Source organism: Amphiura filiformis, chromosome 4, assembly GCF_039555335.1.
Source record: "Amphiura filiformis chromosome 4, Afil_fr2py, whole genome shotgun sequence".
Taxonomy (NCBI): Eukaryota; Metazoa; Echinodermata; class Ophiuroidea; order Amphilepidida; family Amphiuridae; genus Amphiura; species Amphiura filiformis.
Window position 1 is genome coordinate 25,633,292 of NC_092631.1, and position 25,966 is coordinate 25,659,257.

At 36.5% G+C, this 25,966-nt stretch overlaps 1 protein-coding gene across 1 annotated transcript in view; it reads left to right on the plus strand.

The window, feature by feature from the left end:
- Positions 1-25,966, plus strand: part of LOC140150728 (kinesin-like protein KIF13A) — a 302,797-nt gene that overhangs the window by 135,486 nt on the left and 141,345 nt on the right. The window contains exon 5 of the mRNA XM_072172826.1: positions 11,312-11,399. Within this exon, the coding sequence (XP_072028927.1) occupies positions 11,312-11,399 (88 nt within the window). The remainder of the gene's footprint in view (positions 1-11,311; positions 11,400-25,966) is intronic.

The following is a 25,966-nucleotide window of genomic DNA, read 5'->3' on the forward strand; positions in this document are numbered from 1 at the left end:
CCAATAAACTGGAGTGAGTGTAGTCAATTTATGAAAAATTACTCTTAAATCATCAGTTGTGTCAGGTTTGAGCAAACTAACATGCTGAAAAGGTAACTTTTGGCTGTAGATCTTTGGTTGTCCGCCGGACAACTAGAGCATTATTTTCGGTTGTCCGGTGCATGTTTTGGTTGTCCCGGGCGAACGGACAACCAAAATTTCGAACACTGGTAGGCCTACCTGTACAATACTAATCCAGTACCAGTGTTTGTATTAGGCTTGTTGTTGTTTCATTTTTCTTTCACGACATGTCACAAAACTTGGAATCCGACGTAGAAACTTTGTCGACAAACAAGTGAAAAATATTGTCTTTATAAAGCTTCCGAATTTAGCACTCTAATGCGTTTATTGCATCCATCATGGCCAACGATGACCAATGGTAGGCCTATACCCTTCCTAGTATAAAATATATTAATTTGCTTTCCTTTGTAGAGTCATTTTGACAAGATTATGAAGCTCTTGGTTGGTATTTTTTACTACTTATTACTAGTGAATTATTATTGATTACTATTTCGTCGATAGTGAGAGTCTCTTATCGACTTTCAGAAAAATCTCAAAAAATCTCATTGTTGACAATTTTGGCGACAGTAGGTCTGTCGATAACAAGCCTAGTTTGAACTCTACACAAAATTCCGATGTGTGTACTCTAGAGTACCCACAGAGGTACTCAAAAGTACCAATGAAGTAGCTGCTGGCAAATTGTTGGTATTGCTCAGGATTTCAATTTCATCAAACTATGCAGATCAGCAGACTATCTTTAATATTATGTTTTATGTAAAGGTTCAAAGCTTAATTCTTAAACTTCAAAAGTTTAATTCTGGCAAATGGATTATGCAAGAAGAATTATGAGAATTATACCCGCATGCAATAGCATGCAGGGTATCTTCCCATCCTGTGGTTTCTTCTCCTCCTTTTCCTCCCATCAAACACATCATTCTGTCAAGGCTAGCGCTAAAACTACAAGGGCCCCAGGTCCCATATGTGGTACACTTATGGGCCCTACCCCGTAGAAGTGCCTTTTGCCCATCTTGGCCCCAGAGGTCAAAGGTCACGGGCCCCAGGGGCCCAAATGTGAAAATTCAAAGCACGCCGTTTCTCATCAAATGAAGCAGCCTCAGTCTCCTGAGTTGGTACACTGATAGCCCTAGGGGTACTCTATATTTACAAATATACAAGAGCCCCATATGTTATATATTATTGGCCCCAGAGGCCCAAATGTTAAAATATGGTGCAACAGATTGACAAGTCTAGCTCTATAAGTATAAGATGACTAGGTCTCATATGTGGCATATGTATGGGCCCTAAGTTGTAGGTGTGCCTTTTGCTCATTTTGGCCCCATATGTACAAGGCTAGGGGCCCCAGGGGCCTAAATGTTAGAACAAAGGGCCGGCCGTTTCTCAGCAAATAAAGTAGCTACAGGGTTCAGATTTGGTACACAGATAGGTCTTTAGTATTATATTGTCATATGTATATCTAACCCCCATATGTCACATAATATGGGCCCCAGGGCCCCAAAACCTAAAACATAGGGCCGGCCGTTACTCAGTAAATAAAGCAGCTACAGTGCCCAGCTTGAGTTTTCTGATAGTACTTTAAAAGAATTATACTTCAACATATGTACATGAGCCCCATAAGTCAAATGTTATGGGCCCCAGGGCCCCAAATGTTAAAACAAAGGGCCGGCCGTTTCTCATCAAATAAAGCAGCTTCAGGGCTCAGAGTTTGTACACAGATTGCACCTGAGAATTATACAGTTATATGTACATATCGCTAATTCTACAAAATACGGTGCCAAACCACTAAAAAAATTGAAAAAATAAAAGTTGTTCAAAAAAACCTGCTTTTTGTGTTTTTTAAAAGTAAATGTATCACTACTTTCAGATGTAAAAAATTGCCAACACCACTTGCATATTTTTCTTTCAGGATGTCATGATGTTTTTTAACATTAAAACTCAATGTAATGTTAGCTACGTTACCGACTATAAAATGGGCTGTTTTTACTCAATCCAAGGTCATAAAAAGCAAATTAAAGATCACTTGAGTGAAATGTAAAACAGATTTCACCATTTCATAGAAGTTTTGAAGATGCATAAATGAGTGTGTAACGTAGCTCACAGTAACGTAGTTCACTGGTTTTAATGTTTTAATGTGATTTGCGAACGTTAGAACGTTATGTCGGTTAATTCTAATATAAATGGGGTTCGACCACTGGTAGCGTTCACATATTATTAGGAAGTACATGTAATACAAGTGCATACTATAGAATTCTGGTAACGTAGCTCACCAATCTTAACATGGTCGGTCGAAATTTCAATGTTTACAACATTTCTATGCCAAAAATGCTACAGCATCATGATTTTTACTGTGATTTTTAAAAACCTATGAGTGTTTCCTTTCAAAACCGCAAATTACATTGATACCTCTGTTTTACTTCTTTCCAATAACGTGTGTTAAAAAGGGGTAACGTAGCTCACAGCGTTTTGGTGGAAAGTGCAATTTATTTTAGAATTACACAAAGACATTTTAATCACTAAAAAATAATGTTGATAAACAATATGATGGTGCGTTATCTAATTAAAAACAACAAATATGTAAAGAAATCGCATTTATTCAAAGAAAATATTTAGGGTTAGATGTGACACTTGAGCTGTGGAAACGCATTTTTAGCGATTTTTGAGCCTTTGCAAGGGTTAATCAGGCTGAAGAAAGCATTTAAAGTATGGGAAACTATATATGTCCGTGTAGATCTCGTTGAGTTCTACCAGAAAAACAACATATTTGATGCCCTAAATGCTCGACAAAGTTTTTGTGGACCAAAGAATGGAAAAAAGGCTATTGGCACCGGATTTTGTAGAATGAGCGATATGAGCCCTATATATCACATAATATGGGCCCAGGGCCCCAAACGCTAAAACATAGGGCCGGCCGTTACTCAGTAAATAAAGCAGCTACACTGCCCAGCTTAAGTCTACTGATAGCACTTGAGAATTATACTTCAACGTAATTATGTACATGGGCCTCATAAGTCAAATATTATGGGCCCCAGGGCCCCAAATGTTAAAACAAAGGGCCGGCCGTTTCTCATCAAAGAAAGCAGCTTCCGGACTCAGAATTTGTACACAGATAGCACCTGCAAATTATATTGTTACTAACACCCACACACCCATCCACCCCACACACGTAGGACTAAACAGACAGATCGTATTATATCATAATTGGAAAACCAGCGTGAAGCGTTAAGGCTGTTCCAGTTAAATTACATACCCATTGGCTGTTCCATTTAATTTACACACTCCCTCTGAAATGTCCCCCCAAAGGCTGTTCCGTTTAATTTACATACTCCCTCTGAAATGGCTGTTCCATTTAATTTACATACTGCCTCTGGAATAGTTCCCCCCTAATCATATTGCATAGCCTCACTGTGAGTAAGAGAGACGACTCAGCAACCTATGGAGTAAGAGAGACGACTCACCTGGGAGGGGACTTTTTACAATTTCTTTATTTTAAGTGCTACGACAGTGCAACCTACATTCAATTAAAGCTTGTGCTTGGACTTTCACTTTTTACACATTTTCTGCCCAATTGGGTGACTATTTATAATTTCTTTATTTTAAGTCCTCAGCAAATATGGACTGTAAGTTTGGCTACACGGATAACATGCGGGTATAGCCGTATTTGTGTACAAATATATAGCCTTCTAGTTGATTTTGTTATTCTCTCTGAATTTGAATTGAATCCCTTTTTTTGTTGCTGTTGTTGGCGGTGTTCTAATTGTTTTTATTTTTTGCTGTTTTACCTCAGCCATTTGAAGCAAAAATGAATTAAATTAAAGGATTTTTATTGTTTTATCTTTCAAATTACCTCTTTTATTGATAAAGTGCCTTGTGGTTAGTTTTGAATAATATTTGTAAAATATTATTTGTAATACTTACAAAATCAGCACTGTAGTCCCTGTAGGACAGTTTATGAATGTCTCACTGTATCTTATAAATCGTTAACTCTGTCTGTTTATGATGACATTTACCAAAGAAAGCATCGGAAAATAAAATGTTTTCATTGCATGATACTTCAAAGTATCTTTCGAATTGCCAGACACCGACCTTCACATAGAAATCAAAAGTGCCTTTGAAGGGCGGTAGACTACCGGACCGGAGTAACAATGTTGTTTGCGTATTGATATCGTAAGACATAGCCACATGGAGGACTTTTAACTTAAGCGACACAGTCCTTGAGCTAAAAGGTTTGTCCCCAAATTTATTCCCATGAAATGTAGGGGGTTTCGCAATTTCCCTGTGAACCTTGAATGGTCTTGGAATGCTATTGCCGTGTGAAGAAGTCATTTTGCGATTCTCAAGTGCAGAGCTTAACCTTTGACCTTGGTTTAATTATATTTATGCTTCAATTTGACGCACCACTAGACAAGTCATAATGGGCTATTCCATTTAAAATCCCTACTCCCCCTGTGGAAGATTTTGGTAATATGTCCTACAGGGGGAACATGAATTTCAAATGGAATAAACCCATTAGGCAGCTCCATTTGAAACTCACTCTCCCTTTTTGGAAGATCCAGGTTGAATCTTTCTCAGAGGGTGTATGAAATTCAAATAGAGTTGCCTAATATCTTCATTCCATTTGAAATTCATACTTCCCCAGTGGAAGATATATCCACAATCTTCCACAGGGGGAGTAGGGATTTTAAATGGAATAGCCCAATGAGCTTCCACTCAGTTGTAATTCAAAAGCTGACATCATCAGGTGTCGCTAAACTCCAGGATCCAAGTCTTCAGTTCAGTGGAGTCGTGCGGACATGCAGTCGGGGATTGACTTTGGAATCTCAATTCTCGAGTACGCCGATCCTCAAGATTTCTATGACCATCTGAACACGCCTGCAAAGTATCCAACTTACTATCTGCCTACGTGCAACCTAAGACATGCGGTCTGAAACATGTCTACGGCCATGTCTGCGGCCACTTCTGACCAGTGAAGTAGCCAGCGTGTAGTGTCCTGCATTATATTGCTTGATCAAAGATGGGATTGAAATCAAATACTTATGTCTGGTTTTTGATTCTCTCCAGGTCTTGTCTCATCCACTGGGAAAGTTATATGCTGTGATTAATGATATTTGTCTCAAAATTCTAGACAGACCTGGTTAAAAATGGGAACGTATTGTAAATAATAGACATTCACCATAAGTAAGTCTCAAAATCCAGCTTAAGAGAGAGAATGCTAAATGATGTAGATGATCATTTTGAATTAAAGGAGTATTTTGTGATCCTAGCATCCTCTTTTTATGACATTTTTCTGTAGATATCTACTGAAAAAAGCCTATTTCAGAATTTCAGTTGATTCCGATTTTGCATTTGCGAGTTATCCATGATTATGTGTATTACACTGCTCCATAGACAATGCGTTGTAATTTCGTTCTGGTATACCAGAACGAAATTAAAATTTCATGATATCTTTGCTAAACGAATTAATCTGCAAGATATATTTTGTACATAAACATTATGTAGCCAGAGGTATCCAGTAATATAAAAATCTCAACTTTTTTTGGGAAAAGTGGGGGGATGAGGCTGTGGATCACGAAATGCCCTTTTAAGGCAAGGCTCAATTTTCAGAGCTTTATTTTGTTGGAAACTATAACAAGTGGATTTATGATTCTGGAGATGGGGTCATTATAAACTCAGAACAATAAAATGAAACTGAATACTATTATTGGCTATCTCAAAATTCATATTAGCAAAACAACTTTTAGTTTGATTACATCAAATATGTGTTTGAATTTTTGCTAAAAGGTTTTTGACACATTGGGGGAACACACTGGCATGGATAACTTACTAATATCTTCCTGACATATGTATATTACTTTTATCATCATATGAATTTCATAGATCTTATGCTCCTTGAGTGCCGAAGATAAACATAGCTTTTATGACTTGGATGTATATATAAATATGACCTGGACTTGCTTCAGTGATGCAGTGTCATTATCTCCTATAGCATTTCTATTATGTTTGTCAACATTAAACGAGATGAAATAGAAGGAGAATGACTCGATAATGAGCGATGCAGATGTGAGGTCAATTAGCCCCATCTTCAATTTCTTCATCCTCTTTTTGATCCCTGATGATCTTGACAAGACAACATAGCATGGTAATTGTTGATGATCTCAAAAGGATCTCAATCAACCCAAATGCCAGAACCAAGTTCCTTAACCCCTATATGCATCTACGCTCAAAGAATGACCTTTACACATACTAGGATCTAAAACACCACAATTTCTAGGACACAGTTCCTTAACCCTGATATGCTTCTACACTAAAAGAATGACCTTAACACACACTCGGATCTCAAACATGGCAATCTTTAGGACAAAGTTCCTCAACCCCAATAAGCTTCTACACTCACATATTGACCTTTGAATGTGTTAGGTACCAAAACTTCACAACTTACATGTAACATGGAAAAAACTATGATTGTTTTTGGACCTATGACCCAATAAATGAGACAATTTTGCCCCATGCATATGCATACTATAAGATGACAATCACACATCTTGCAAAAAATACAAGAAGGTTGTGAATGACAATGAAATACAAAGGCACTAACCATTCTCTTGGTCGGGCTGACGTCACAAAGGGGAACCGGTGTGCATATGTGCAGTTCCCCTTTCTCGAGCTGGTTGCTATGCGCGCGCTTGTGCAAAGGGGACGAAGGGGACAATGTTCCCGGATGTCCGACCGAGTGAATGCTTGCAAAATGTTTGAAATTTCCTTGGATTTATTATTAGGTTTTGAATGATGACCACCAATAACCTTATTAGCATTGTCCCTTGAGTATGAAGATGTGGTCTCATCATTAGAATGAGTTTATGACAGTTCTGGGTCCAGTGCATCTTCAAAGTCTCATGAACACAGGTGGGCACTCAAGAAATATGCTGTACACATGTGACCAAAAATGAATGAAAAGGGAATCAGGCAAGAAACATGCATTATGTTTTCGGGAGTTAAAACACTTTCAGAAATAGTGTAGGTTTTCATTTAAATGCTTAACTTTTTAGAGTAGGTTTCAATTTGTGGTGGTTTTTTTAATGTAAAAAGAGACCAAAAGGAGTATATTTTGGTCCATGAACATATTTCCGGAGCAAAATTAGGTTTCAAATGTTCTTGTTTATGGGGTATTTTTCCTGGTAGGCTAAAACTTGCTTTGGGGTGTTGTAAAAAATGTTCATACGCACGTGTTCTCGACTACTCTTTGTACACGGTCATACTTGAAGCCACCCTGAGTAAACCTTATGAAAATTTGGCTTCATTTGTGTGGACACAGCTTGCACAAAAGAAGTAATTGTAAAGCAAAGTGTAAAACGAGTGCATAATTTAATGACCGATCGGTATCATATACTGAGATAGTCATGAATTTATACATTTTCTTTTGCTTTTATTCATACAATTCCAAAGCACTCCATACGTATCACTTATCAAGGACTATGTTAAATCCCAGAAAGAATAACAGAACAGTGGCAATATCTTTATATCCATGTCCCTTGATGGTTCATGCGTGGTCAGTCACTAGGATCTACAACATGCTCATCTATCAGGTGCAGTTCTTTAACCCCAATACATTTGTACATTCATTGAATGACCTTTGGAAAATTTGGGTACAAAAACTCATACTCTGCAACTTGAGGTCAAATTTTGCACTGCAAGTGTTTAATTGAGGTTATTGAACTATGCCATTGGGATGAGGCTATTGTGGTCCATAGTGAGTTTAGTTGAATTAAGTAAATTGAAAATCATGAGAGACGTGAGCCAAGCGTGGGGATAAAATGTGAAGGTGGCAAGGATAATATCCACAGGTCCCTGTTGTCATTATTGGATATGTATGAAGAAATAACAAGGCTTTTGCTTAAGTCGCTGGAAAGTGTTAGCGTTTTCCTCGCTGATTTTTGGTTGCAGTCAGGGGGAAACTGATTTCTGGCTGAGGTTTGTGACGATACATAGCTTATTCAAGTGGAATCATTTGGTGTTTGATTTTGTTGATGATAAAGTTATAAAACTTTCCACTGTGGGTTAAATGCAGCATAGGTAATCACTACTTCACTCAGGAGAATTAAATGTTGGGCTTATTCCATTTGAAATCCATACACCCTCTGTAGAAGGAATTACTTTAGTCTTCCGCATATTGGGTGCATAATTTCAAATGGCGTTTCAATTCAGGTAACCCCATTTGGAATTAACACCCCCTGTGTGAAAGATTAAGGTCATGTCTTCCATAGAGTATGCATGTCTTTCAAATGGTATAGCCCATTGCTGGCTCTACTCATACTTTCCAATCAGTATTAAACCTAACCCAACCAAAAGCTCACTATTAAAACCATTGCTCGTGAATGCATTTCACGTGATGTGATGATACAATCTGCCTAAGTCATATATACCCAGAGAATTGCTGGCCGGGCCAACGTAACCCTTATGGCTAGATGCCGGTGATCTTCTGCGAGGGGTCTGAGGTTCGAATCCTGGGGGTACCTCCCCCTTCCGATAGCAAAAAAAAAAAAAATCCATGGGCACGGTTAGGATTAGAGGCTTAACCTGAACCAAATACCACTGAAACCTCATTAAAAACCTTAAGTTAAAGAACTTAAAACACTGTGAATGCCGAGCGAAATGCAAGTAACTTGTGTCTGCCCTTTTTTATACAATCATCTCATGAATGTTCAGCTGGCATACATTCACATTGTTGGAGCACAGTAAACACTGGATTTTGAAAATGCTATTAGATGTCAAGAAAACATGGATTCCATAATTTTCACTTAAAAACATGCTTTAATATTACAAATATTATGAAAAGCAAAACTGTCCTTGATTTTGTTTGCCTGGTATTCTTAGAAACATAACGTGCAAGTAAAAGTTGATTAAACCACTGCTGCTGTAGCGTAAATAAGAAAGGCATATGATAGAGAGATAGACATAGAAGAAGACAGGATGTGTGTGTAGTAATTGATAGCTATGACATTGAGATAGTGCCTACGTATATATTGCAATTGTAGTGTTATTGATACACGTCTATAGGGTATCAACTCATCGTGTCATCTTATGTGTGGTTTGGAGTAGGGGTGAACTTAAAGATACGATGTGGTGGCAAGATTTTGCATAGTGAGGTTCACCATCTGAAAGACTCAGTGCTCTGCATTCTAGCTTCCACATAAAAAGTCAAGTTTTGAGATATTTTTGCAAAATATCAGAGCTATCTTGAGAACCAGTGAATCAATATTAGGCTTGTTTGTACTCATTTTAATGTATTTTTCATCCTGATTCCAAATGTGGTTTTGAGATTTTACAAATTTTTGATTGTTTAATGAAAAATTAAAATTTGTCGTCTGTAGTCGACACCTGCATGGAGAGAGTTAAGTAGTGGTGTGTGTTTAATGTTAGTGGATTACGATCATGATTAGGAGCTCGGGTTAGGATTTAAATTTTGATGGTGATCTTATTGCAAAGTTGCTATTTTCCAAATTGCAATTAAAGAATATTGCAGGTTGCAAATGTCTTGATTCCAGTAGGATCACATATAGGTAATGGTAGGCATTAAAGCTCCCTTCCATCCAAGTAGGATGTTTGAAATTCAGAAACTTGGCATGTGGCCATTTTCTCAATCTCATGATTCTTCTGTAATAAACCAGTTAAGATGTACAGAATAACACCAAAAATTTGTCATAATGATTCAAACAAATACAAGATCATTTACCATGTGGTTTGTTTCCTGATAAGAGGTATAGTTTCATCAGCTCGTAATAGGTGGGAAATGTAAACTACGCCAAAAAGTAGACCCACGTTAGGAGTGCAATTAGTTGACCTGTCTGGTCTACATTTTTTGTGTTAAAGAAAGTAGACAAAGTATAGGACTTAAATTTATAATTTGTGATGCTTCTGGCGAGATGTCACAAAAAATTCTAAAAGTAAAATATTTTGATATTAATCAGCGATTTTATAAGGCCCGCCGATTACGAGCTGATCAAAGTATACCACACATGCTCACAGGTTGGTGAATTTCACAATGGGGTCATGCCATTTGAGAATAGTGGATTAGGACCTTTCAGCGATTGTGATCCCGGGATTGTGATTAACCATTGATGTTGCAGTCGATGATAAGATTATTGTTGTTATAGTTACAGTTATACTTCTTGCCATTGTGTTGTTCCCCCACCTGTCAATCTCTTTGCATGCGTTGCCCCAGCGGCAACTTTTTCAAAGCTACAAATGGTCAAGAAGAAGAACAACGACCTGATTAAAGCCAAACATTCGCATGGAAAACTACAGCCCAGAACTGAAAATGACAGCGTAGAACCGAAAATCGCAGCAGGAACCTGAAATGCAATGTTTGTTACAATGGATAAATATGTTTAAAAAAACATTAGGAGTACATGCGTACCTACTGGCCCTACCGCATTGTCTCTATTAAATGCTCCCCCTGGCCCTCTAATAAATGCTCCCCTCATATTTTACGACCAAAATGCTTTAAAAATGCAGAAATGTTCATGCTTCCTCAAGTAAATAACCTTACCGATTGCGATCAGATAGCCAAATAGCATTGCGACCCTGAAGTTTAAGTACAAGAAGTAAAACCAGAGGTATTTCCAGGTATATTTATAAGCTTCAATGGAGTTTGCCTATGTTTTATTGTTGAAATTCGCCTCTAATAGATGCCCACCCCTTTGGAAAAATGCAATGCCCGAGGTATGTTAATATTTAGTGTAAAGTCCGATGTATACTCCACTTCGCGACCGCGATTTCGCAGGCAGCGAAGTAATTTGAGCTGAAATTTTACGACTTCCATGCGAAGGAAATTCCTTAAGCTTCATGGAGAGTTGGATTTGGTTCAACTTTTGGGTGGGTAGGCCAGCGAAGTTTCTATATGAAAGCACAGAGTGGGCAACAATTCTTCACGATACTCTGCGATATTTTGATGAAGTATACATGAATGAAGTGGAGTATACATCGGACTTAATGCATCAAAATGTGTGTTGGTGGGGACTCCTTGAAATCTGGGGTGGCAGACACATATTTATTTGCCAAATATAGTAAGCATTTTATAAAGAAAAACATAGCAACTTACTGTAAAGAGTGAGGTGGACATTGCAGCCTCCTTCCACTTCACTTGCTTAGCCTTTGTGTAATGTAATCATTTCCAAACCAACTCCACCATAAGTAATTACCACTTAGCTGCCTATCAATAATCAGTGTTTCTTTAAAAACCTTTTTATCTGTCCTACAGAAGTAAGCAACCGCTGAGAGTGAGGGAACACAAGATTTATGGACCATACGTAGACGGCCTCTCCACATTGGCGGTGTCTTCTTTTGAGGTAAGGATATGCAGTAAATGAGCTCAACATTACTTTGTCTACTAGGCCAATTACTTTTAATCAAACCTGATCAGCTCTTGATGCTCGATGGAGTGATGCACGGATTTGTTCTCAGAAAATTTTTGCATGGCCTAAAACTTTGTGACACTGGTACACTTCTCAGATACGGTCAAGTACACATGTGTTTTCATTTGAATGCAAAGAAATACTATGATGTGAAATTAGAGGCAAGGGATAGTCTGCTAAAAGAAAGAAATGTGAAAAAAATTTGTCCTTGTGAAAATGTTTTCTTTTCAAATTTAGTTTGTAGTTGGTAGAGTTTGAGGGGAGAACCACTTCTTAACTCCTCACTTCAAGGTTATTGCGTTACTTAATAATGCAAAGCACTGAGTTGTGTTCCGAGAAAGTCTCAAGCTGTGTTCAGACAGTTCCGTGGCACTGTAAGTCAATGGCAAAGTTAACTCTTGGAGTTAAGATTGTGGTAGCTTGCATGAAAATGTGCTCTGTGATCACTTTCACTAAGCTTATCATGGGGTAACTACCTCGAAGAATTCTTTTATGTATCTTGTCCTCAAGAAGCGTCAGTCCTTGGTTAGAACTTAGAACCGGCTCAGTTCCTCCGATCGCGATGCCCTTGAATAGTCACACACATGATTTATTGATTCAATTGATTATTGCCAGGCGTGGGTTATCACATTAGAGTCAAGCGGTAGCATGACCAGCAAGTTTAAAAAAAAAAGCGACTGATAAAGAAGAATAAACAGATGCACCGGACTATATTTACACGAAACAAAACGCTATTGTTCTGTGATATTTTTCGCTGGGTACAAAATATATCTAAAACCATGCTAAATCTTATTTACTGTCCAAAGTGTAATATTTTAATAACTCATTAATTCAAAAAGTTACACCAATCTTACAGTCAATCCGATTGTTTGATAATAAACAAACATTCTTGTATTATTTCATGCGGTATTTCATAGCCAAAATTAGTGTAAAATCATAGCTAATCATACTGATATCCAGAATCTTTCGTCACTGCTACAGCCATACATGGCTGTCACTGTCGCACTACTTTTTGAGATTCACTTTCAAAATATACCCTAGCATTTTCCTGGATACCATACATACAAATTCTGGATCCCATTCGCCAAAAAATCAAGCTTTTCACAATTCTTTTATTCTTTCCGGACCACAGCATACATTCATATTAATAAATACTCCACTTTCACACGTCGTTATAACGGGACGTCCCCGTGGCGAAGTGGTTAAGGCCATGGACTTCTAATCCACTTATGAAGTTTTGCCCAAGTTCAAAACTTCCCACCACCTTTTTTTTAATGTTTTATTAACCAATTTATTGTCATAAATCAAGAATAACACCATTTCGAACATCCATTGCTATTGTGATATTTTTTTTTTTCATCAAACAAACATGTTTGATTTTTTATTCACATTTAGGCCTAGGCCTAGGGCCTACTTTCACCATCCAGATGCTTTCACCATGCCTGACTATCATGATATCTTCGTCATTTAAAACACATTTATCAGTGGCTCTGTTCACAGCTCAGACTGAAATTATATTTGGAATAAATATTATAAATTGTCACAAGTTAAAATCACAAACAGCGAAAGATCGCCAACAACTGCCGCTGAATATTGTTATCCAACTAGATTTCCCCACAGGGCTATAAAGAACCACAAACCGCGAAATTTGGATAGGCCTATATACTAGATTGCCCTGCAGGGCTATAAAGAATCACACACCACGAAATATGGATATCCAACAAGCTTAAACTATAAATAAGCTCCCGATAGAAGGCAGGGCTTGATAAGGAAATTAAAATCAGAAATCACGAAAGATCGCCGACAACCGCCCGCTAATAGGGATATCCAACTAGATTGCCCATGGGCTACAAAGAACCACAAACCGCGCAATTTGGATATCCAACCAGATTTCCCACATGCCTATCGATTATAAAGAACCACAATCCATGAAATATGGATATCCAACAAATTAAGACCACAAACCGCGAAAGATCAACAACAACTGCCGCTCAATATTGATATCCAACTAGATTGCCCGCAGGGCTATAAAGAACCACAAACCGCGGAATTTCGATATGCAAATATTGCCCCAGAGGGCTTCAAAGAACCACAAGCCACGAAATATGGATATCCAACAAGCCAGATTATAAAGAACCACAAACCGCGAAATATGGATATTTTATTTGTTTTATGGAGCACATCCTGACCTGATGACTTTCCAAGCTTGGAGCTGCTTGGCTACATTCATAAAAAGAAAAGAAATCTACCAAAAAAACGTTGACAACGTAAAGAAATCAGCAAGTTTAAAAAAACCCACCTCGGCTCACTTTTTGAAACTTGGTCCCATTTTAAACACCAACAGCAAATCAGTGTTTTTATTTTATTTCAACAGAACACAGCGTTTCCAACAAGATTACAAGCCTCACGTGTTATTTGTTTAATTCAATCATTAATCATGATTATTATAAAACAAAACACAATAGGATATTGGCTTACCATGCAAGAACAAGATAATAACCTTTCAGGTCGTTCCAGAAAGCTTACAAATTAATATCGCATCTGCACATTAAAGATACCTAATACTTCTGGAAATGTTTTAAATTTATATAAATATGATAAAGTTTAAATCAGTAACTTTTACAAATGGGACCAAGTTTCAAAAAGTGAGCCGAGGTGGGTTTTTTTAAACTTGCTGATTTCTTTACGTTGTCAACGTTTTTGGTAGATCACATCTAGCACTGAACCAGTGCTATATTTGGTAAGTGCCCTGTGGACACATACCCAGTCTGTGGTAAGAGCTGTCCGGACACGTACCAGTACCTGTGTTAAAAGTAACTTTCTGTGACCTTGGCGAAAAATGTGCAGTTTATTTGAGCATATTACTGCCTTATTTCCTAAATGTACACTAAATATTTGAGGGTTGAGATCCAGAAAGCCTCAACTCACAATAGAATCCTTTGTGAGTTAAGGCTTTCTGGCTTTCAACCCTTGAATTCTGACATTTTTAGCTTACTTGGTTCCGAGAAGTATCTATATATTGTAAGAAAAAAAGTTTTTGCGCAAATTTTAACAGTATTAGGTTTCAAAAGTACTGTAGTGGAAATTTCATTTGAATGAACACAGTTGCCAACAGCTTGATGATCGTCCGCATACACTTATGCGATGAACACCCACGTGTGCATGACGTGGATGTGAATCCAACCATGTCAACTCACCTGTGATTGGTTAGTATTTTCATAGTATCCAAGGTTGTGTGTTCATGTTGTATTTTTTAAATACGCACAGATGCGATTGCGGTGGGATCGTGTGAAGCTGTTGGCAGCTTTGTTTATTCAAATGAAATTTTTACCATAAGTTCTGTACATCATGCTTAAAATAATGCCAAAATAAGGCGTCTTACCCGTATATTTTAATGGGGGGGGGGGGTTCAATTAGCGTTCCTCTCTATCTTAAAATGGATTGGCTTTATGGTAACTTACCATGGACATCTTATGTGTTATTGTGTGAGATGGATCATTTGTAAGACTACAGGGGTATATTAACATTGAGGTAAGCGCCCGTCTGATCATGGCTTAGTAATTGTGAATTAATGGCTTAATGGCCTGGCAGACAAGCGATTTGAAAATTATTGGCAGTTTCAAAAAGATTTTCCCAGCAAAGCATTAAGAGACCAGAGCCACAGTCACATTCTACAAAGTATTTCAAATTCTTACGCAAGCAGGCATCGCTGAAACCAAAAAAATAGTTATTTAAACCTAACTATAAAACATGCTGGTCTTTTTCATACGAGATCATATGAAAAAGAGCAGCATGTTTTTAATGTTGGCTGGTCACATCAAAGTTGCGGACGGATATTTTTCTGATGCATACGTGCCATAATGCAAGAGCCCTGTTGTCCCTGTTTGTTTTTGATATGCAGTACTGGTCTTCAGGCTACTCTTGTGTATATCTCTGCGTGTCTATTTTTGAACCCCTGCACACCCACACACAAATAATAAAACCTACAAAATGACCAAAAACAAACAAATTAATAATAATGTGGTTGTTAAGTAAAGTTAAAAAATACTTGGCTGTTGAAGGATGATATCATATTAAGCTAGAATTTATTTATGAAAAAAATTATGAACATGTCACAATATTTGATGGATCTGCAAACAATGCATGTTCTCTCCTTAATTAATAAGAATTCTGTGCTTTGATTGGTTTACTTTAAAACCAGCTATCCTTTAAAGATGAAGGACCTAATTTACAGTAACAATATAACACCCAATGAAAATTGACATATTGCCTTCTGAAGAAAGCTCATGTTTTTATCAAAATACAGAAAATTTTTAATCCAGAGATATTTTTCATTCAGATGGTATGAACAAAAAGGTGATTGCCTCATCCCCCATGTTGGTATCCCACCCGTGTTGTTCTATTGGTCATTGGGAGACATAGCTTGTCTTCTTATGTCCAAACTACTTGGACCAATATGACTGAAAATGTGGAATCAAATTGTTTAGGTGATGCCTACATGTAAGATAGGAAAAATACATTATAAAATTGGGCCATCCCCCTTTAAGCTCCTTGTAATAGCCTCCTCAAGCAGACTGTTGTTTGTATCTGGATTCCAGCGTAGACATAAACATTTAAAACATTTAGCACACACATTATCATGTCAGACATGTTTAGAGCCAAACACATGTTGTGTGCCAGCAAAGAAGTACAGTCCGAGGTCACAGATTCCAACACATGAATCCTATCTGTAAAATATGATGGATAAATAATTCTATTCTTATGAGCACTGTTTTAATTAGGATCACCATTGATCATGGAGTAGACATTGAAGCAAGAGTGGTTTGGGTTGATTTTATAGTACAAAATAGCTAGATAGATATTTGGTATTACCTAAGCATGAATAAAATTGTTGTAGTGGTGACTTAAAAGTATCTGACATAAACCCAATACTTGTCCTAAATTTTGTTCTAAATCACTGATGATAAATTAAGTTGCAAATATGAATGCATGGTGAAATAAAGTTAATCTAATCTAAGTTGATCTCCTGTAGATTACACATACTCATAATATTAGCTGTCTAATGAAGATAGCATTTACTCAGAGTACTTGTTATGTATTGAAGATAGCAGTTGCCATACTTGCTATCTAATGAAAATAGTACATACTCAGAATACTTGTTATCTACTGAAGATGCACATACTCAATACTAGCTATCTACTGAAAATGCACATACTCAATACGAGCTATCAACTAAATACTAGATATCTAAAGTTAATGTTTTATTGTACATACTTGTACATAGAAATAAGGTGCTATTTAGGGGAGTGGTGCATATTAGATCAAATGCGATAGTCAGGTTGAGCAGGTTTTGGAGTCACTCATCCATCTGGCACCAGACAAAGAAATTAGAAACAATTAATGATGTAAGAAGAGGCACTGGGTAATGAAATACATAATTTAATCAGCTCATTTTGAGATAACAAATTTGAAGTGATTTATAGTTTGATGAGGTAGATTTAAAGAGAGTGATATGAAACGAGTCATGCAACATTGGAAATGAGTACAATAATTTGTCAAATGGTGCCAATTTTAATCATGATGCCTTACTGAAACTGCTGTTGGTCAAACAAGAAGATACAAGGAGATACTTTGTTTCTAGCATTACAATAAAAGCTTGAAGTAGAATGCAAAATTAACATAGAATGGCAAAATGACTAATTTATATTTAAAAACATTTTTTTGTATATTTATGATATATAACAAAGCCCCCTTGAAATTTGTAAAAGCTTACTCAACTCAATAATATAGAGAATGTCAATATGGATGACAGTACTTGATTCATCTACAGTGATAGTCAATGCTTTGGACATAATACGTTCCCTCAAAATGCCGAACCCAATGAATTCTCAGTTCATTTTAAAGATCCAAACAAAAACCATTCCATTGATTTCTCTGTACCATTTTATCTATATCAGTGATGTAACCATCGTACAACTGCTTCAAAAGTGGGATTTTTTTTTACTAAGTGCTTATTTTTGCACTTTTTACTCCCTTTCATATGACTGAAATGAAGAATGCACAGAAAATGTTCTTCTAAGCTTGTAAACAAAATCTAAAATTGCCTCAAATTAAACAAATTAATCCTTGTTTCAAATGGTTGAAGTGGTAAAAATTACCACATGTAAATTTCTAAGAGTATTCAATACAATAACAAGTTGCCATTCCTGCTAAATTGCGGAAATGTTCTCGTCGCCGGGAATGGAGACGATCGAGGCAGAAATAAGGAGAAACATGAATTGATTTTTTTTTGTGGGGGAGAGGAAATTGCACGACAGCTATAATGTTAGCTGGGTGTGTGTATGCGAGAGTAGAGGTAGTGATATAAGAATTATGAGGGGCTATTCCAATTGAAATCCATACACCCCCTATGGAAGACATGATATTAATCTACCACACAGGGGTGTAGATTTCAAATGGAATCAGCCATTCAGGTAAACCCATTTAAAAGTCACACTCCCTGTGTGGAAGATTAAGGTCATGTCTTCCACAGGGGGTGTATGGGTTTCAGCTGGAATAGCCCAATATTGGAGATGGATGTTCCTGATGTAAAGTGTGTAGTTTTCAAATTGAGAATGATAGACAAAGTGTAGACAAGTTTGTGAATGTTTTGAGTCATCCAGTAGTATAAAATAGACAATAATATGAATCAAATTCTGGACTCACCAACGATTTTTTTCAGTAACGTTGCGACCCGTTCACCGGGTCTTCATCAGACTGCGCAGAAACATAACTTATGGTTGGTCACGTGATGGTAATCATCGTTTGTTAGATTGAAATTATTAATGTAAGATTAGGTAGCTCTGTTGAATAATGAAGAGATAGCAATAATTTTTTGAAAATTCTTATCAAAAATTTGCAATCTGAACTCTATTTTCAGATACTGTAGTTTATTATTAACCATTTGGGTCAGGTATTATGCTGAATGTAATCAAAGATTTACTGAAGTTTTGAATTTTTAATACTTCCTTCAAATAGCGTCATCTCCAGACTCCACCTCCAGACTTAATTCATTGAGTTTCTATGAAAACATGATCACAGTAAACATGGTAAACAATTTGGTACAAAGTTGTTGATTAAATCTTTGGAAAACACATGGACATTGCGTTTTCATTGTTGTAACATATGTTTGCCAATTCTATAGTGCAAGTTCAAACTTGATAAGAGTCCACTTTGACTTTTGAGCACAGTAGGCTATTATAAAAAGACCCTCTAGATTTGAATTCAGTAAGTACTCTAGTAAGTGCTAATTTGGTGAAATACTGTAATGCAGGAGAAATATATTTAGGAGGCTTGTCTGGTTTGGTCAGGTAATGGCATAAAACCCATTTCAATGCCTTAAATAGGTTTGCAGTTTTTCAGTCCCATTCCCCTTCTACACAGTAGCTATACACCAATTCAACTAACCAAACTTGACAACATGCTAGTATAAATCTGCGTGCTATGGCTATCGGCTGAAAAACACCAAACGACCCACCCTAAAACCATGAAGTGGAAAAAAAATCCCTGCCGCATAGTTTACACTTTACAGAACATGATGTCGGTGGATAGCAGATTTCCATGTCTCAGTGTAAGCTTCTGTGCCATTCGTCGCTCGGGGACACAACGCTGTATTTTAGCGGGTCTGTCACATCAGATTTGATTGTGAGAAAAGACGATACGACGGTTCAACAGCCAATTCCTGTAATTGGTAACCTTATCGTAAACGTTTTTGCACCAATTGATATATCAAAGAGATTTGCCCAGATCGCTTTCATTTTATGCATTTCATTTTTTTTGCCTGGTTACATGACTTGTCTGATGTTGTAGGTTGAAATATGAACCATAATTGAGATTTGCTCCCACAAAACCCAGACAAAGTCGCCAAGGATTTATTTAACTCTCTTCACGCGGGTGTCGACTACAGACAACATGTTTTTAAAAAAATTCAAACATTTCAGAAATGTACCATGACCATATTTGGAATCAGCATGAAAAATGCATTAAAATGAGTACAAACATGCCTATAGCATTGGTTCAGTACTTAAGATAGCTCTTGATATTTTGAGAAAATATTTCAAAACTTCAACTTTTTCCGTTGAAGCGCATGGCTAGCACGCAGAGCATTAAGATACAGTCCAATAAACATGCCACACATTAATAGAAAACAAAGGATTTTTGAAGCTAAAGATGTCATTTTGAAGAACAAAAGATTGAATAATTATAACATTTGATATATCATTTTAAAGTAATTTGAGTATTATAAATGCGGACATCTCTCCAAATCATAATTTCCCGACTTGATCTGGGTTTTGTGGGAGCAGGTCTTGCTCGTATTTTTGGGTTGTCGTGAATTGCTCGGCTTACATGGATGTGAAATGTGAACCTAAATACACACGTCTGTACTTTTGTAGACAAGAATGATGAAATTCTAATCCGACAGTGATACAGAGGAGAATAACACACACCTTTTTGTTGTCCTTTTGAATAATTTACGGGTTTTTTGTGAATTTATTTTGGGAATGAGACGTGTGGCATATGGTGCAAATAAAAATTGGGAAAAGTATGCAGTGAGTATATTTAGATATTGTTGATGTTAAGGTTTGGTAAGCATCTTTTTTGTGGGGGTGTCAAATTATTAAATTGATGTATCAATACTTGAAGGAAAAGAAAAGGAAAACAATAATAATTAAAGAAACTAACAGTTATTTGAAATGTACGTCTTAGCTTGTTTGACAGTGAGTGTAATTGGCTAGGTTATTCTGTTTCGCTGTCCCCTTTAAGTTACTGTATTATTAGCTGGGAAAGAGGGAATTTCTACATTATGAATTATTGCAATTTAGGAATTCTTACTAAACACAAGAATGAAATGTAGTAAGAGTTGAATTCCATAGGGGGTGGATAATATCTAACATTAGTGGCTTAATTAGACATGTATTAAAGTAGTTGCCAAATTCAAAGACTGTTTAAAATAATAAGTAGAAATTAAATCTACAAAATGTACCTATAATAAAGACTGCATAAAGATAATAAACAAAAACCTCTAAAACCTATATGTACAGTGAAAACTGCTTAAGTGTAATCCATTTTTGTTCCAAATGCTCTTTAGATAGTATCGGTTTCCCAAAGGTCCAGATAATCATGCAAACGAGAACAAGCATAGTGTACACACGAGCCACAGTATTTTATAACTGGCATGATTATCATCAGGTCATATAAGACTAAAAGCCCACAAAACCACAGTACTCAGCACATCCGTTTTGTCTGTAATTTCTCTTGAGATTTTAAGCAAAATATGGTTACGATGATTCCACTTGTATAAGCTTGCTCGGACAAAAGCAGTGTTTGGATTACAAGCCTGGAGTGCAAAGACAGATACAAGTGTGTGTATAGGGAAATGTTGTAAAGATGGATGTAGGTAAATTGTCTGTACTCTATATATATCATGGTGTTAGGTCACAGCTTATGATATGTGTGACTCCTCTCGTGGTGATGCTCTTTTTGCCCTTGGTGGGTGTGCTTGCTGGTCAGTTATTGACACAGCTCCTTTTTATGCTTTTTGTCTTGGTCTAACCCTATGTTTACTCTTGTGTCTGACTATGGTACAAGTGTGTATAGGGGGCATTAGCTTTCTGCTGAAGATAGCACATGTATACTCAGAATATTAGCTGTCTACCAAATATAGCATTTATATACTTTTGAAGATAGCATTTAATTTGAATCATAGCTATCTACTGAAGATAGCATTTACTCAGAATACTTGCTATCTACTAAAGATAACATTTACTGAGAATCATAGCTATCTACTGAAGATAACATTTACTCAGAATACTTGCTATCTACTGAAGATAGCATTACTTAGAATCCTAGCTATCTACTGAAGATAGCCTTGGAATACTTGCTACTATTGAAGATAGCATTTACAGGAATGAAAATTTTCAGCGTTTTAGCTGATTTCAGCGTTTTTTGTTATTGTTTTCAGTGTTTTTCAGTGTTTTTCAGCCTATTTTGAATCAAATTCACAGAAAATGATAAAAAAACATGGTTTTCAGTGCTTTTTTCCAAGAACAGTTTTCATGCCTGCATTTACTTAGAATACTAGCTATCTACTGAAGATAGCATTTACTCATAATACCTGCTATCTACTGAAGACAGCACTATCTCAGGATACTAAATACCTACTGACGATAGCATTTACTTAGAATACTTGCTATCTACTGAAGATAATACTTATTACTCTGAATACTTACTGATGGAAACGTTTAAGCAATACTTTGCTAATCTTATCTACTCCAGATAGCACTTAGAATACTTGCTATCTACTGAAGATAGCACTTGAACTCTGAATACTAGCTATCTACTGAAGATAACATTTACTGAGAATACTTGCTTCTCTCCTGAAGATAGCACTTGTACTCTGAATAATAGCTATCTACTGAAGATAACATTTACTCTGAATACTTGCTATCTACTGCTTAAACTTTTTGCAGCAATACTTGCTATCTATAAGATACAACGCTTAGAATACTGAAGATGGCAGTTATTCCAAATATGTAAATGCTAGCTTACAATATAATCACTTTTGAAACTCTTATATAGCTACTACTGAACTGAGGATATGACAAAGCTTATTTTATGTTTACACTTCCCACGCACTTCACCTTATTATTCTGTACATTTACATTTTACTCTCACACACTAAGTCCCAAACCTGACCCCCCAAGTAAAATGCAGTATCTGTAGATTAATAACATAGTAGGCACTGTCTTTAGACTTGGATGACAGGTGTTTTTGTGCTCACAACAAAAATCAAATTATAGTATCTACATGCAAGGAGGTCAGATATAATGTGGCCTGTTTTGTATTTGCAGTCATTAAAGTTTGTTCGGCTTATATAAAGCTTTTGTTACTGCGTGCGTTAATACAGTCCCAATTCACACTTGTGTAAAGTCACATAAGCGTGCGCCAGTCACGCATTATGCAACACACAACTAGCCTAAGCATTGCGCCAACTGCGTGCATGCCATTCTGTATCAGTACACGGTGTTATGAGTCTTATGTTTTCCGAACAAACTTTAGCTATCTACTGTTTTTTCATTTTTTTGAATTTCGACCAACTTTGAGAAATTTGCACCAAAAATGGTCAAGAAATGCTGATTTTTCAAAAAAAAAAATAATAAAAAAGCCAGATTTTGGTCCAAATTTCAAATATTTTTGGTAAAATACCGTATTGTTTGTAATAAACGCTCCCCCTCTAATAAACGCCCCCCTCCAATTTTTCTGTGAAAAATTGACAAAAATGCAAACATTTCCATGCTATATCGTGTGAGTAAGCTTAAAACCGGCATCAGTCTGGTCAGTCTTGTCATGGACGATTGGTAAATTGCATGGACAAAACCAATTATAACTCGCACTTCCATCCACTCCATTGCCTAATTATGGTAGAATTTCACCAGATTCTTGCTTGATGATGCGCGTATGGGTGTAATTTTGATGTATTTACCACGAAAATGATATTTTCCATGGGCGTATGCATAAATCCTCCTTCCTACAGGAGCACCATCGGAAATTTAACCCGATTGTAAACTTTTTTCACTGACAATTCACCTTCAATAAACGCCCCCCCTTTTGGAAAAATGCAACGCCCCCGGGGCGTTTATTACAAACAATACGGTATGTATACTTTTATATACTTTAGACCAACAATTTAGAAGTTATGAGGCCCGAAAGTTCCATAATTTCAGGGTTCAGACCAACCTTAAAATAGTCTCTATCAGGTTAAGATAAAACTTATACTTGTCAGATGCTTAGAACTTACTATCCACTATAGATATCATATATGTCTATTCTTATTTTGTCATATATATTTAATACTGTAGGATAGCAGTTATACTTAATTTTATAGTCCTTTTTTCTCACACTTTGAACATTGACAGCATTCATTTGTCTACCAACTTCTTTAATCAGACATCAAGAAGAAAATAAGATGACAAAAAATGGAATAGGGGCCTCAAAGTGAAACTAACTAGAACATTGAGATCACTAATGGTCATGTCTACCCACATGATGAGTAGGCCTATCTTGTTGCTCATCTATCATACCTAATGACCAATGGCCAGCAACAGGTATTTACTTGGACATAGAGTCCATTTGTTTGCAAATAGATTAGGGAACGTTTCATGTTATGAAATGTTATGAGATGGAGAGATTCTCTTTTTTGGAAAGCTTTTGAAGCAATGCACCAAGACTTTGTATGCTTTACTAACTTTCCTTTTTGTATGGGTAAGGCAACAAGAAAAGAAGAAGACAAAAAAAAAAGAACTTGTAGGTTGGTTTGGATTTGTATGTTTTTGTTTCTGGAAGAGGTTAAATTGACTTTAAAAATATCATAGAAAGCTTGAAATTTGTGCAAACATATTTTGAAAATTTTCTGAATGCAAAAAAAAAAAGAAGTTCAGTCAAAGGTCCTAGAAGACAGATTATTTTTCTTCTGGAAGATATTTCATGCACATACTTAAGTCTCTCTCTCTCTGTCTCTCTACATGCAACAGATTAATTACTACGCAAGTTGGTACTAATTTGAATACAGATTTTGGATGTACTATTAAAATGTTAAAACAAAACATGGACACACCCCTACACCCCTCCCTCAATGCCCTCCGAATAAACAAAATAAGTAAAATCATCTGAATTGATTTTGTCTGTTTTTATATGTAGTTTGTTATGTCCTGAGCTGTTTTTATTCAAGTCATTTAATGCCGGTAAGATATACAATGTTGGAAAATATAGACGGACATAAATACTTGCAACTAGGATTTCAGCCAAGATACAGATCTGTTATAGAAAGCCTGTGTAACTAATCTTGTTGACCACAATCCGCAACTTATGTGAAGTGGCCAGCCTTGTAGTGCACATATTGCGGTTAGTGTGGCACATTGGGCTATTCCAGTTAAAATACATACGGAAGACATGACCTTAATCTTCCACACAGGGAGTGTGAATTCCAAATAGGGTTACCTGAATGGGTGATTCCATTTGAAAGTTACATGTACACTCCCTGTGTGGGCAATTAAGGCCATGTGTTCCATAGTGGTGTAGGGATTTCAACTAGAATAGCCTACTGAAGTGGTTGGTCTGTAAGTCAGACATTACAGTCAGTTGCGGTCACTTGTTTTTCTTTCCTGATTTTAGATACGTTTACAGAATTACAATTTGGCTTGTGCAAGATAACAAACCTTGTTGGTCACATAGTGTGCACTGTATACATATAGAATAAGGATTTCAACTTTGAATTGTTTTAAGATCAAGTTACAAGTATGCATACCGTATTTCGTCAAATAAACACCCCCGGGGGCGTTACATTTCCCCAAGAGGGGGCGTTTATTCAAGGTCAATTTTAGAACAATAATTCCCGTTAAAATCATTAGGTAAACTTAAAATTCATGCTAAAATGACGAACTATGAACTAGAAACACTGACTTCTGGTTCACTTCCAGGTTTCCAATCCAAATTTTTGCCAATTATTGACGCTATTATTGACCATGTGGGCAACTTGGTAAGCTTACTACACAAGATAGCATGGAAATATCGGCATTTTTGAAACATCTTGGTTGAAAAAAGTGGTGTGGGGGCATTTATTTGAGGGGGCGACTATTTGACGAAATACGGTATAAACATACATCTAAGAATAAAGAGATTATTCTTGATAATATTCTCAATCTATTATTAGTCATTCTATTCCAATATGGGTTTGCTCACTGGTCAGATATTGGCACTATACGTTCTGTTGCTCTCTGTGTTAGTATATTTGGAACTGAGTAAATGCTATCTACTGGAGATAGCATTTACTCAGGATACTTAATATCTACTAAAGATAGCAATTACTTAAAATACTTAGCTATCTTCTGAAGATAGCATGTACTCAGAATACTTGCTATCTACTGAAGATAGCATTTACTCCGGATGCTTGCTATCTACTAACGATAGCAATTACTCAATACTTTGCTATCTTCTGAAGATAGCATGTACTCAGAATACTTGCTATCTACTGAAGATAGCATTTACTCCGGATACTTGCTATCTACTAACGATAGCAATTACTCAATACTTTGCTATCTTCTGAAGGTAGCATATTCTCAGAATACTTGCCGTCTTCTGAAGATAACATTTACTCAGAATACTTGCTATCTACTGAAGATAACATTTACTCGGAACACTTACTATCTACTGAAGATAGCATTTACTCATAATATTTCTATCTGCTGAAGAGAGCATTTACCCAGAATACTTACTATCTACTGAAGATAGCATTTACTTAGAATGGTTGCTATTGCTATCTTCTGAAGATAACATTTAATCAGAATTCTTGCTATCTACTGAAGATAGCATTTTACTCAGAATACTTGCTATCTATTGAAGATAACATTAACTCAGAATACTTGCTATTTACTGAAGATCATTTACTCCAGAATACTTACTTGTTG